Raw genomic sequence first — 14,690 nt, 5'->3', positions numbered from 1 at the left:
GCAAGTCATTATATTTCCCAAATATTGACACAGTACAACTTAGCTTAATTCACACTGGTAAATATAGAGTATATTATATGAAATTATGATGAAACTTATTCTGGTTTGTTTTTCTATTCCAGATATTATTTCATGGAGTGTCAGTATCCTTGATTAGCTTGATTGTTAATAGATTTATTTTGCCAATGGCAGTTACTAAACTTGGTAAGCCCTGCTAATTCTTGAGTAAAAAGAAAAATATTCCAAATATACTAAAGAATTGCTAATAATGAAGAAGGAAGCCATATAAATACAAATCAAAGGTGTCTAATTGAAAAGGAAATTGGATCTCAATATAAAGTCACATGAATCATTAAAGCTGATAAGTTCATTAGGCCAATAAGCAATAATCTTATAAATAAGATTACTTATCTACATTAGTCCAGTTTAAGTGAAATAATACAATGTCTATTTAATTATTCCACAAACTGTTTATTAAGAGCCTCTTACATGCCAGGCACTATTCTAACTGATAGTGATGCATTATGAAGACAGACAAGTCTGAATTGTTGAAGATAATTGGAGAGAGGAGAGACAGACTGTAAGCAAGTCAGATAAGGTAATATCAGAATGTCATTTGTGCATGAAAGTACTCACACCACATACAAAGAAAGTAGAAATACAACATGTGGTAGATTCCTGAGGAAGTTAGAAACCAAGCGTGTTCAAGGAAAGAAGGTAAGGTTCTGGAACCTTCGAGAACTATGTCAACAGTGGAGGAAGTCCAGGTGGGAGAGGTAGGGAAAGAGCTAGATCATGAAAGATCTTGAATTTTAAGATTTTATTCTAAGAGGTAAATGGATTTCTTGGTTGGTTTTAAGCAAGTAAGTGTAATTTTATGAATAAGGTCCTTAAAAAGACAACTCTGGATAGCTGACTGGGGCCTATGAAGAGAGTAGAAGCAGAAATACCAGTTGTAGGAGGCAGCTGCTTTATGCAGTATGACTGTTTCAACCTCCTACTTTTTAACAATCCAAAAATTGAAATCTAAAGAGTTAAAATTTCTTGTCTAAGATCACACAACTCAGTAATGGCAGTTAACAAACTAAAAATAAATTCCTCTAATGCTTTTAATCCACTTTACTCTTCACTGGTCTATCACCCTTTCTGTTTCATTCATGTGGCATTTTCTTAACCAATCTTAAATTTCATCTTTATGGGTAATATTGAATTTTCATTCTCATGTTTGCAACCATATCCTTTTTACCATTTACTTTTTCCTTTTCTGGGCCTTAACATAGTAAAATGAGAAGAACAGATTAAAGAGGTAACATTTTGCAGAGTATCAGATCCTGTCCATGGGGTTTCCCAGGCAAAAATAGTGGAGTGGGAAAAAAAATAATAATAATAATAGTGGAGTGGGTCACCATTTCCTTCTCCAAGGGATCTCCCCAGCCCAGGGGTCGAACCCACATCTTCTGCATGGCAAGCAGATTCTTTATCACTGAGACACCAGGGAAGCCCTTCAGATGTTCTACTTAGTAGCTAAATAAACCTAAAATTCTTATTGTAGAGCATCTGTTTACTTGTACTGAGAAAAGTGAACATTTGCTCATGGAATATTATTGCTTTTCGAAGAAACTTCTATGTCTCAAAAAAAGGAAATCTGTGTTTGATAGTAAGAGTCCTTCAAACCTTAACGAGGTCTGTATATATAGTATATATTATCACTGATCCTTGATCAAAATGAATTTGAACTATGTCGGTCCACTTATAAGTAGATGTGAATTTTTTTCATATGTACTTCAGTACAACCCGAACCTCAGTTTATTGAATCTGAGGATGCAGAACCACAGATACCGAGGGAAAACTGCAAACTTATAGGCAGATTTTCAACTGCATGGAGGGTTGACGTCCCTGAATCCCATATTGTTCAAAGGTCAACTATATACATCTGGAGATAAATAAATATATATCAAATATATATATGATCTTACATATACATAGGAAATAAATATAAGTGCATATATTTCTGTGTACATATATGTATATCTATACCTCCTACGCATGTATCTCCTACACATTTATGTGTGTATATGTGCATATATTCTGTACATACTATCAAAATGATATCCACTATTTATAAAATGTGTTCTTTTTATCAAAGGTCTTCGTGATGTCACATCAACAAAGTATAAATCACTGTATTATACATTTCAACACTTTCAAGAACTAACCAAATCCGTAGCCTCTGCACTCAAATTTGACAGAGATCTTGCTAATGCAGATTGGAACATAGTTGAGAAAACAATTATACTTCAAAACCCATATGCAGTAAGCAAGTAGTATTTTTTAAAGTAATGTCTTCTGTTTGTTCCTTCAAAGTGGATATGATTCATCATAAGTATGAATGTTATAAATGTTAATTCAGAATTCTTAGGAATTTTATGCTCACTGTGAGACAAAGTAGAAGTGACAACCCTTTTGGGTATATGAAAGTGAAAAGTGAGTGTTAATTGCTCAGTCATGTCCAACCCTTTGCAACCCCATAGACTGTAGCCTACCAGGCTCCTCTGTCCATGGGATTCTCCAGGCAAGAATACTGGAGTAGGTAGCCATTCCCTTCTCCGTGGGATCTTCCCTACCTAAGGATCGAACCTGGGTCTCCTGCACTGGAAGGCAGATTCTTTACTGTCTGAGCTAGCAGGGAAGACCCCCCCCCCTTCTCCCAACACACACTTTGAGTATATAGCAAATGTGTATTGTTTTCCCAGTAGTCATGTATGGATGTGAGAGTTGGACTATAAAGAAAGCTGAGCTCTGAAGAATTGATGCTTTTGAACTGTGGTGTTGGAGAAGACTCTTGAAAGTCCCTTGGACTGAAGGAGAGCAAACCAGTTAATCCTAAAGGAAATCAGTCCTGAATATTCATTAGAAGGAATGATGCTGAAGCTGAAGCTCCAATACTTTGGCCACCTGATGAGAAGAACTGACTGATCGGAAAAGACCCAGATGCTGGGAAAGATTGAAGAAAGGAGGAGAAGAGGCATACAGAGGATGAGATGCCTGGATGGCATCTCTAACTCGATGGACATGAGTTTGAGCAAGCTCTGAGAGTTGGTGATGGACAGGGAAGCCTGGCATGCTGCAGTCCATGGGATTGCAAAGAGTCAGACACGGCTGAGTGACTGAACTGAACTGAATATTGTAAATTCAAAAGAAAGAATAGTATATTAGAGCTACTTTAAAAAGATAGTATAAAAAGAAAAGAGTGAGGTTTAGAAAACAGCTAGATTTTTTTTGCTAGACTGAGGATGGACAGCATTTATTCAGTATTTATTTAGGCTATTATATATTGAAGTATTTGCTAAGCCTTGGTTTATGGTTACTGTTACATTTTTATCATAAAATAGAATTAAAAGCTAGTATCACAGAGAGTCGGACACGACTGAGTGACTAAAACACACACACACATCATAAGATATAGATATCGTGAAATATCACCTCCTGCTTCTGAGACATACTTTAGAATCTCCATGGCCAGACTTCTTATTCATATATGAGAACATAATTCATCAGCAGTCATGACTACTGGAGGAATAATAAAATTGTCCTGTGATCTGCTCGTTGCTTTTTCTGGTTTGTCATTGCCTATCGTGTCCAATTTTCACTGCAGTATTTTTCTGCATCACACAATATGAGGGTACAACTGCTAAGAGTGTGGACATAATTGGTTGCTATGAAATAGGATTTGCAAAACTCCACTTTATATCCTGTAAGAGGTGCTTGAGGCTTCAGATGGAAGTCCAGAATCAAGTCCTATGCTTGCGGAAATATTGATAGGATTTCTGGTTAAGAAAAGTACCAAGTCAAATCTAAGGATTTTTTTAATAGTAGTTCTCAATATCTAACTCTGGCCTTTTGCTAACCTGGCTGCGTTAGAATCACCTGGAAAGCTTATTCAAAATATGGAATCCCTGCTGGTTCAGCGGTAATGAATCTGCCCACAATGCAGGAGACCACCTGCCGATGCAGGAGACTCTGGTTCGATCCCTGGGAGGGGAAGATCCCCTGGAGAAGGAAATGGCAACCCACTCCAGTATTCTTGCCTGGGAAATCCCATGGACAGAGGAGCCTGGTGGGCTACAATCCATGGGATTGCAAAGAGTCAGATATGACTGTAGTGACAGAGCACATGGTTCCCAACCTCTATCAGGTTCTGATGCAGTTGGTCTGAGGAATATGTATTTTTAATCCATTTACCTAGCTAATTCTAATACAAACTCAAAGTTAAGGTCAAACTCTGGTATTTGATCTGTTTCAGAAGGCAGATAAATAAACAACTACATTCTCTTCTTTATGATGCTGAGATGAGAGATATTCTAGTATTACAGATAGAATGTTGGCCTTGGACTCAGAAAACCTGGGTTCATATCTTAGTTTTGCTACTTAATAAATAGCTTTGTGATTTTTTATAAAACGTGTATTTTATCTAAGTTTCAACTTTTCTCATCTATAAAATGGAGGTATCCATATTCCCATCTCCTAACAGCCACGTTCACTTGTTATACTACTGTGAGTGGTTAGTTTCAAGTGTTGTCACACTTTAGCTGTAGCAGAATCATGGAATGTGTTTAAAAAACTTCAGCAGATCTGTGGCAGGCTTTGAGAATGTGCCTTTCTAACAGTACCCAGGTGATGCTACAGAGCTGGGGTACCACACTTTCAGAACTAGTGGTTTAAAGTGTGATAAAAAATGTAGTCATTTTTGTAAACTTTTACCAGTGCCATGCAAAGGTAAAGATATGATCTAATTCTTTCCCCAACAAACTGGCAATTATTTAGCCTTCTAGATGACTTCTAAGTGCAAAACTCATCTGAACATTTTTATGTAACTAGCAGATTTTCTGTGAGTTCTTAAACCAAACTGGTATTTGAATTTCTTGAGGTTTATGCTAAACGATACATTAATGTCCATGTACTATTATTTGGTTTTGATCTGTATTTTATTTAGTTGGGCCAAGGAGAAACAAAAGAACATCAAAAAGTGAAATGTCAACACTGCAACAAGGAAATAGATGATAACCTCAACGTTGAAGCAATGGAGTTGGCCAACAGACGTCTCTTGTCGGCACAAATAGTCAGTATTTTATTACCCATTTTTAAAAATTATTGGCCTGTTGTTTATATCACTTGCAAATTTTTTTCTGTTCAGTACATTTTTTCATTTTGTCAATGGTTTCCTTTGCTGTGCAAAGGCTTTTAAGTTTAAATTAGGTCCAATTTGTTTATTTTTGTTTTTGCCTTTGGAGACAGAGACCCCAAAATGTTGCTACAATTTATGTCAAAGAGTGTTCTGCCTGTGTTTTCTTCTAGGAGTTCTGTGGTTTCCAGTCTTACATTTAGGCCTTTAATTTTGAATTTATTTTTGTATTTTATCTATGGTGTGAGAAAACGTTCTAATCTCATCCTTCAACATACAGCTGTCCAGCTTCCTTAGCACCTCTTATCATAGACACTGTCTTTTCCCCAATCTTGCCTCCTTTGTCATAGATTAATTGACCATAGGTGCATGGGTTTATTTCTGGGGTCTCTACTCTGTTTCTTTGATTTACTTGTCTGTTTTTTGTGCCGGTACTATACTAAAAATTTAAGTTATTAGCTAAAATTATACTTAAATTTAAGAAAGTAGGGAAAACCACTAGACCATTCAGGTATGACCTAAATCAAATCCCTTATGATTATACAGTGGAAGCGAGAAATAGATTTAAGGGCCTAGATCTGATAGACAGAGTGCCTGATGAACTATGGAATGAGGTTTGTGACATTGTACAGGAGACAGGGATCAAGACCATTCCCATGGAAAGGAAATGCAAAGAAGCAAAATGGCTGTCTGGGGAGGCCTTACAAATAGCTGTGAAAAGAAGAGAAGCGAAAAGCAAAGGAGGAAAGGAAAGATATAAACATCTGAATGCAGAGTTCCAAAGAACAGCAAGAAGAGACAAGAAAGCCTTCTTCAGCGATCAATGCAAAGAAATAGAGGAAAACAACAGAATGGGAAAGACTAGGGATCTCTTCAAGAAAATCAGAGATACCAAAGGAACATCTCATGCAAAGATGGGCTCGATAAAGGACAGAAATGGTATGGACCTAACAGAAGCAGAAGATATTAAGAAGAGATGGCAAGAATACACAGAAGAACTGTACAAAAAAGATCTTCATGACCCAGATAATCACAATGGTGTGATCACTGACCTAGAGCCAGACATCCTGGAATGTGAAGTCAAGTGGGCCTTAGAAACAAACTACGAACAAAGCTAGTGGAGGTGATGGAATTCCAGTTGAGCTATTCCAAATCCTGAAAGATGATGCTGTGAAAGTGCTGCACTCAATATGCCAGCAAATTTGGAAAACTCAGCAGTGGCCACAGGAGTGGAAAACGTCAGTTTTCATTCCAATCCCAAAGAAAGGCAATGCCAAAGAATGCTCAAACTACCGCACAATTGCACTCATCTCACACGCTAGTAAAGTAATGCTCAACATTCTCCAAGCCAGGCTTCAGCAATATGTGAACCGTGAACTTCCAGATATTCAAGCTGGTTTTAGAAAAGGCAGAAGAACCAGAGATCAAATTGCCAACATTCACTGGATCATGGAAAAAGCAAGAAAGTTCTAGAAAAGCATCTATTTCTGCTTTATTGACTATGCCAAAGCCTTTGACTGTGTGGATCACAATAAACTGTGGAAAATTCTAAAACAGATGGGAATACCAGACCACCTGACCTGCCTCTTGAGAAATTTATATGCAGGTCAGGAAGCAACAATTAGAACTGGACATGGAACAACAGACTGGTTCCAAATAGGAAAAGGAGTTCGTCAAGGCTGTATATTGTCACCCTGTTTATTTAACTTCTATGCAGAGTACATCATGAGAAATGCTGGGCTGGAAGAAGCACAAGCTGGAATCAAGATTGCCGGGAGAAATATCAATAACCTCAGATATGCAGATGACACCACCCTTATGGCAGAAAGTGAAGAGGACCTCAAAAGCCTCTTGATGAAAATGAAAGTGGAGAGTGAAAAAGTTGGCTTAAAGCTCAACGTTCAGAAAACGAAGATCATGGCATCCAGTCCCATCACTTCATGGGAAATAGATGGGGAAACAGTGGAAACAGTGTCAGACTTTATTGTTCTGGGCTCCAAAATCACTACAGATGGTGATTGCAGCCATGAAATTAAAAGATGCTTACTCCTTGGAAGGAAATTTATGACCAACCTAGATAGCATATTCAAAAGCAGAGACATTACTTTACCAACAAAAGTCCATCTAGTCAAGGTATGGTTTTTCCAATGGTCATGTATGGATGTGAGAGTTGGACTGTGAAGAAAGCTGAGTGCCAAAGAATTGATGCTTTTGAAGTGTGGTGTTGGAGAAGACTCTTGAGAGTCCCTTGGACTTCAAGGAGATCCAACCAGTCCATTCTGAAGGAGATCAGCCCTGGGATTTCTTTGGAAGGAATGATGCTAAAGCTGAAACTCCAGTACTTTGGCCACCTCATGCGAAGAGTTGACTCATTGGAAAAGACTCTGATGCTGGGAGGATTGGGGGCAGGAGGAGAAGGGGACGACAGAGGATGAGATAGCTGGATGGCATCACCGACTCGATGGACGTGAGTCTGAGTGAAGTCTGGGAGTTGGTGATGGACAGGGAGGCCTGGTGTGCTGCGATTCATGGGGTCGCAAAGAGTCGGACACGACTGAGCGACTGATCTGATCTGATACTGAAAACTTTCTCCCTTGTTTAATACATCTTGGTTATGCTCACCTGCACAGTTTAATAGATAGTTTACAAAGGTAAAGGGAAGTTCAGCATTGTCTTAGGAATTTGTTTCACTGCAAAAAGAAAAGGGGAAAAAATCCACTCAAATGAGCTTAAGCATAAGGTGTTTTATTTTGAGGAAAATATAGTATTCAGGAACCCTTAAAATCAATGCAGGAGACTCCATTTTGAGTCTTGCTTTCGTTATTAATATGATATGCGGCTCAGAACTTATTCTTTTTTCTTTATTTTCCCCATCTGTAGAAGGAGAAACATGCTACCCAAATGACCTCTTACATTCCCCCTCCTGTGATATCCTATGTTTTCTATAATACATGCTTTCTGTATTTTTTTGATTTATTCCCATTAATTTTTTCCCCTATTTCTACTATTACATCTTCGTTGATTTTGTGCTGTTAGGTCTTAACCCAGAAGTCCTATTTTCAAAGTGCATTGAGTCTCTCTGTTCTATTCTCCAGATCCTCATCTCACCTTGTACATTTTTAGTCCTTCTTTGTACTAGATGTATTTTCACGTGTATCTTGGCTTGTTGATTTGATTTCTGCCATCTCCATTCTAATAGTCACTGCTCCCAACAGTTGGCTATTATAGTTTTCAAAGCTTTGAGAGTTCTTTGTTTAAATCTCAGCCAGTTCAGGTTAATGGGAGCAATATCTCCTCCGCTCCTGTACATGTGAAGAGGGAACATAGCATGGCAAGATGGTGGCGAAGGAGAGACAGCACAGTATAGTCGGAGGAAGGGAGGACAGGCTTTCAGTTCAGAAAGAACTGAGTTTCTAATATGGTCTTGAGAAAACTACTTAACTCCTTGAGGATTCTCATCTTTCTCATCTATCAAATACAGATTTGATGCCTTCATCATAAAGCTGTTGCAAGAATTAAATAATTTTATGTAAAACAAAAATTATTATGTTAATCCAATAGTATATTAGGGAGCTCATAGATGGCAGTTATTTTTAGGAATCAGCCATTCTCTAAATTCTTACGAATTGGTACGAATGATCATTTAAGAATTAACATTTTTCTAGTATTGAAGTGGTCAATTACTTGTGTTGCTAAGCTTTCATGAGTTCCATATTACTTTCAGCTTTCTTATTTTCCCTACAGACTGCAGTGTTTGTCTTTGAGAATACTGAAAATATTTTACATTTACATTATTTTATAGGTATTTTAATGAAGTTTAAGAAGAAATGATCCTCTATTGAATTCTCGTTATTATGGACAACTAGCTTGTTGATCTTTCATCCTAAAATTTAGTTCTATCCCTTTCTAGTATCCTCCAAGAGCAAAACATGCTTCAATGTTCATAGATTGTGCAAACAGAATGTCTTCTATGGAACCGGGAATCTTTAGTCATATCTTACGTTCCAAATCAGGAAGTAGATTCTCAACAGTGCTCAGCACACAGAAGCTGAGTGGGCTGTCAGTATATGGCCCAAATGAATGAATGAATGAATGTATTTTGCACCATAGCAGCAGGTCATCTCATGCTGGGAATAGATTGGAGACAAGAGAGTTCTGTTGTCAAAATATTTGGCTAAGTGAAGTTAAAGAAAGACATAAACTAGGATCCCTTACTGTAAAACTTCTCAGAGGCTTTAAAATTCAAATATGTATTATAAACTTCTAAGGTGGGGTAGTTTGCACCAGTTCCCATGCTTATTTGGCCACAGAACTCCACTTATTTTTTGAAAACATAATTAACATCTATCAGGAACCTAGTTTCTTGCATAATCTATTTCACTCCACACAAAGCTCAGACGTACCTTCTGCACTGACCTCATGGTCTAGACTCCACTGAAAAAAAATTTTTTTAATAAAGATACTGATATTTGGGGGTTTTGACTTCTCTCTCATAGATTATTTTTCCATAAATTGTCACTCTGATCCATATTATATAACAATTTGGTTCAACATTCCTTTTAGGCGAGCTACCAGAGACAATACAGGAGTGAGACTCTGTCCCAGAGTGCAATCCAGGTGCTGGTAGGTGCAGCAGGAAGCTTTGGAGAGAAGATGGTAGAGTAAGTATGATTTCAAGAGAAAGCTTTATTCTAAGCCACTGCATTTAGGAAATTGTGCGAGTGAGTTTCCGCTTTTGTCTGGTAATCTGAGATCATCCAGTATGATGCATTCGAGCCACTGCCTGTTCTCCATTCCACCAGCAGGCCAAGCCACCTGCTTCCAGTTTCCCAGACTTGCTCCACTCACTCACACCTCTTTGCATTTGAACAAGCTGCTCCTCTGACTGATACTTTCTCTTTCTCCTTTTGTCCCCCCTCCTAAAGCTAAGCTGTTGTAAACCACTCTTCTTTTAGACACCTAGCTGAGGTCAAAGACTTCCTTCAACCCTCCAGGCACATCTTCCCAATGCACACCCTCTTTTGACATATTTATATTGATTTCTTTGGATGTGAGCCTCCACAGCCAGCAGTGAGTTCCTGAGTCAGCGTATTAGTGAGTGCCCTTGGATCATCCCTGAGGAAGGAGGAAGGCTACATGGTTGGGCAGAGGGAAGAGTTAAACTGTGGTGCAGCTGCAGTAGTGACCACCCCAAACCCAGACATTCCTTCTTGTTCTATCTCTCTTCTGGTACCATAAACACCAAAATTTCCTGCTCATATGGTCCTAGGATTGCTTGGACCTTCCCCTAGATCATCATCTTACAAGCAAACCAGATCTTTGGTGTCCACTCCTCAAAACCTAAGATGTGGCAGCCTGGTGTCTACTCACATACACTGGCTTGAGGTTTGTTGTTGTTCAGTCACCCAGAAGTTTCCAACTCTTTGCAACCCCATGGACTGCAGTACACCAAGCCTCCCTGTCCTTCACCATCTCCTGAAGTTTGCCCAAGTTCATGTCCATTGCATCAATGATGCCATTCAGCCATCTCATCTTATGATGCCCTCTTCTTCTGCCCTCAATATTTCCCAGAAATAGGGACTTTTCCAATGAGTTGGCTGTTTGCATCAGGTGACCAGACTACTGGAGCTTCAGCTTCAGCATTAGTCCTTCCGATGAGTATTCAGGGTCGATTTCCCTTAAGATTGACTGGTTTGATTTCCTTGCTGTCCAAAGGACTTTCAGATGTCTTCAGCACCACAGTTGAAAGCATCAGTTCTTTAGCATTCTTTGGGCTTGAGGTTTCGTAGTGAGAGATAAAGCCCTGTGTGGGAAGAGAAGCAACCAGACACTGGGGTATGTTCCCATTGCAGTGCAAGTACAGATTGTCAAAGAGCCTAAGAGTTTTAATTTCAAGCCTAGCCATACAAATCATTATCACATTATATTTCCGTATATGATACAAGAGCCCCAACCTACCTTCTTGCTCTGGGCCCCTCCAGAAGCTTAGGGGACCTGATGGATGTTAGTGAAGTAGAAGGAGAGGGCTAGGCAGAAGTGATCAATTTAAAACAGAGTCATACTTTAAAGACAGACGCATTGTGTACAGCAGAAATTTTTAAATGAATGGCAAATGACATCTGAAAGTGTTATCACTGCATTGTCCAGGAGAGGTTAACATGTATGGAACACATATAAAACAGTATAGGGTAGTTCAGTCCACTCCCTTGATTTTTCCTCTTAAAATCCACAAAGGCAGAATCAGCATCTGCCTCTGAGGACCCAGAGTAAATGGATACAAAAAGGAGGTAAATTGTGGGGAAAGGGGGTTAAGGGTTGAAATGGTTCATAGTAGACAACAAAGGCAAATTTTGAAATGTATTACATTTTCATTTGGACATATATGAGATAAATATTGAATCCTAAATGTGTGCAAAACTATATGCCAGCCCCGGGAATATTGAGATCAGTGAAATGGCTTTCAAATCAGAGCAGAAGTTTCTCTTAATTACTCTTAAGTTCAGTACTTGCTTCTTTGCTGGGCTGCCTTGGAGCTGATTCTACCATTTGCTGATTATTCCTATCTGTAACCCCATGCATTGAGGGTGTCCTGTGACAAGGAAACAAGTCTAAAGATAAAAAGAGTAGGGAGTTTAAACAGAGGTTCCAGGACCTGTACTAAGCACCTGTGTAACTACCTAATAAACAATACTCTGAATAGAGATTATGTTTATGGTCTTATGTCACATACAGTTTTAAATATATTACATGTATTACCCTTTCAAGGTGGTAAAAACCCTATAAGCGCTATTGTTACCTTTATTTTGCAAATGGGGAAAGTGAGGCACAGGGAGATTAAATAATTTACCCAAGGTTATTTGACTAATTAATTACAGAGCCCAGATTCAAAGCCAGGCTATCTCACTATCCAGTTAAAGAGATCATACTGTTTTCCTAAATCAAGTCTAAACAGTGAACATGTTTAGAGCATATCGAATAGGAACCCAGGAGCCTGATATACACGATAGTTTAGTCTGTTAAAATATCACATGCACTGATATCACAGAATTTTAGGATTCACAGGAACTTGTGAAATGATCACATCTTAACTTAGACATTAATTGGGGTTTCCTGGTTTCCCAGGACTATATTAAATGGCCCCTGTGTGGATCCAGAGTGCCCTTCTCTTTATTACCTGTGCAGGACACTTACTACACTTAACTGCAACTGTCGTTGGCATATTTTTACTCCACTAGTCTTCAGAAGTCTTGCAAACAGAGTCGCAATTTTTTTTAATTTTTTAATTAAATTTTTTTAATGGTTTACCCCATGCATTTATCAAGCATAATAGGTGCTCAATCAAATATTTTAACAATCAGAACTGAATCAAGTCATATATACATTCATGATTTTCCATTGTTATATTAATCACATAAAACAGATTAACTTCCTTCTTTTTAATTATGTCAGTATCTCTGTAACAGAGAAATTGCCCACCTTTTAGGGTAAGAACATTATAATCTATAGGAAAAACAAGACCTTCCTTTGAACTTAAGTCACCAATGCCCTTCTATTAAGCTGCATTTTAAGGTAGGGCCTCACACCCGGGGATGGAGCCCTAACCTCCTTCTGATGAAGAGCAAGACCTAAATGTAGCGCACAGATCTGAGCTGTCTCAAAAAAAAAACCAACAACAACAGAAAAAACCTACCGGCAACTTGGGGACAAATGTCTTTGATGGGTTTATGAGCACCAAGTCTTCCAAGTAACCATTTTTACTTTTACTTCACCACTGGTATTTCCCCCATAAATTCCCTGATTACTTGCCCAGAAGGTGAAAGAAAAGAGATGGGGGGATATGTGAGGTGGGCCGGATGCCTCCTGTAGATGTTCTCGTTTAATTTTCCCAGGCTGGCATTAGTCATCTTACCTCCATTCTACAGATCAAACAAGTTAGTGAGGTATTTAGTTTATTGGCACCCAGATAGTGGAGGGTCCAACATGAAAACCCATATATATTTGAATCCCAAGTATTTTAATCATGGTGTGCTTTCTCTTCCAGAAACATGACTTCTCTATTTTGAACCACTTTTTTATACTCTGATTAATAAACCAATTTTTATTGAACCTTTTTTTAATACTCTGATTAATAAACCAATTTTTATTGAACCTTTTTTTATACTCTCTGATTAATATTGAACCATTTTTATACTCTCTAGTTAATTAGTGAATTTTTATACTCTCTAATTAATTAATTAAAGCTCCACAACCTAACTTCACAATTATATAATCCACCTTTATCGACATCTTTGTGACTTGGATCTGTGCCTAGGAAAGTGTCTCACTTCCTGTCATCACGGAACAAAATAGTTTTCCTGCTTTCTGATAATTCTGCATTAAACTTATCTCAAAAATTTTAAAGCATGTTTAAAGATTTCTTCTTCCTTTTTTAAGGTATATGAATGCTGAGACAATAAAGAATTATTCTGAAAGCAAAAAAATTCTTGTCTTTACAAGAAAAGTATTGCTCAATTGGGTGTATAATACGAAAAAGGAAAAAGGGATCCCATCAAGGTCAGTGCTTTTAAACCTTACTAGACATGTTATTATATTCATTTGCCATTTCCTTTGAATTTATTTTTTTAAATTTATATCCTGGATACTTTGTAAAATATTTTGAGGTAGTTTACAACTAAGTTGTTTTTATATATATATATATATACAAAAGTTACCTAAAGAAAAAGATACAGTGTAATAACTTTTATTATAGATGTAAATTTCATACAAGATTAAACATTAAACATTTTATAGTGTACCATTCAGTGTTATTTAGGACATCTGCAAAACTGGACAACCATTTCCTCTATCAAATTTCATAGCATTTCAATTGCCCCAAATGTGAACCCAGTACCCATTAAGCAGACACTCCCCATTCACTCTTCTCCCCAGTGGCTGGAGAGCACTAGTCTGCTTTCTGTCTCTATGAATTTACCTATTCAACTGTTTCATATAGATATACAACATAACACCTTTGGTTTCTGTATTCTTTCACTCAGCATAAGGTTTCTTCCATATTGTAGCATCAGTAGCATAAGGTTCATCTACTTCATAGCAATAACAATATTTCTTCTGATGGCTGAATAACAGTCCATTGTATGCACGTGCTGTTTTTTCTTTATCCATTCATTGGTTGATGGATAGTTGAGTTATTTTCACCCTTTGACTATTGTAAACAGTACTCCTCTGAACATTTATTGTAAACAGTGCTCCTATGCTCCTATGTACAGTTATTTTTTTGAATTCTTGCTTTCCATCTTTTGGGTATGCACCTAGGAGGAAAATTGGTGGATCATATGAAAATAAAAATTATTGAATTAATTTATTGAGGAAACACCAAATTGTTTTCCACAGTTGCTAGATAACTGTGAAATCAGGAAATGTGAGTCCATCTACCTTACTTTTCCTTTTTAAGATTGGTATAGCTATTCAGGAAACTATTCATAGAAGAACTGTACAGAAAAGAGCTTCA

General features: G+C 37.7%; 1 protein-coding gene across 1 annotated transcript in view; it reads left to right on the top strand.

Moving 5' to 3' along the window:
- SLC9C1 (solute carrier family 9 member C1) overlaps positions 1–14,690 on the top strand; it is a 121,061-nt gene that overhangs the window by 50,264 nt on the left and 56,107 nt on the right. The window contains exons 11-15 of the mRNA XM_070358298.1: positions 123–204; positions 2,147–2,313; positions 4,994–5,119; positions 9,746–9,843; positions 13,616–13,735. Coding sequence (XP_070214399.1) covers positions 123–204; positions 2,147–2,313; positions 4,994–5,119; positions 9,746–9,843; positions 13,616–13,735 — 593 coding nt within the window. The remainder of the gene's footprint in view (positions 1–122; positions 205–2,146; positions 2,314–4,993; positions 5,120–9,745; positions 9,844–13,615; positions 13,736–14,690) is intronic.

This window comes from Bos mutus, chromosome 1, assembly GCF_027580195.1.
Source record: "Bos mutus isolate GX-2022 chromosome 1, NWIPB_WYAK_1.1, whole genome shotgun sequence".
NCBI classification, from domain to species: domain Eukaryota; kingdom Metazoa; phylum Chordata; class Mammalia; order Artiodactyla; family Bovidae; genus Bos; species Bos mutus.
This window is presented reverse-complemented; position numbering and strand designations above follow the sequence as displayed.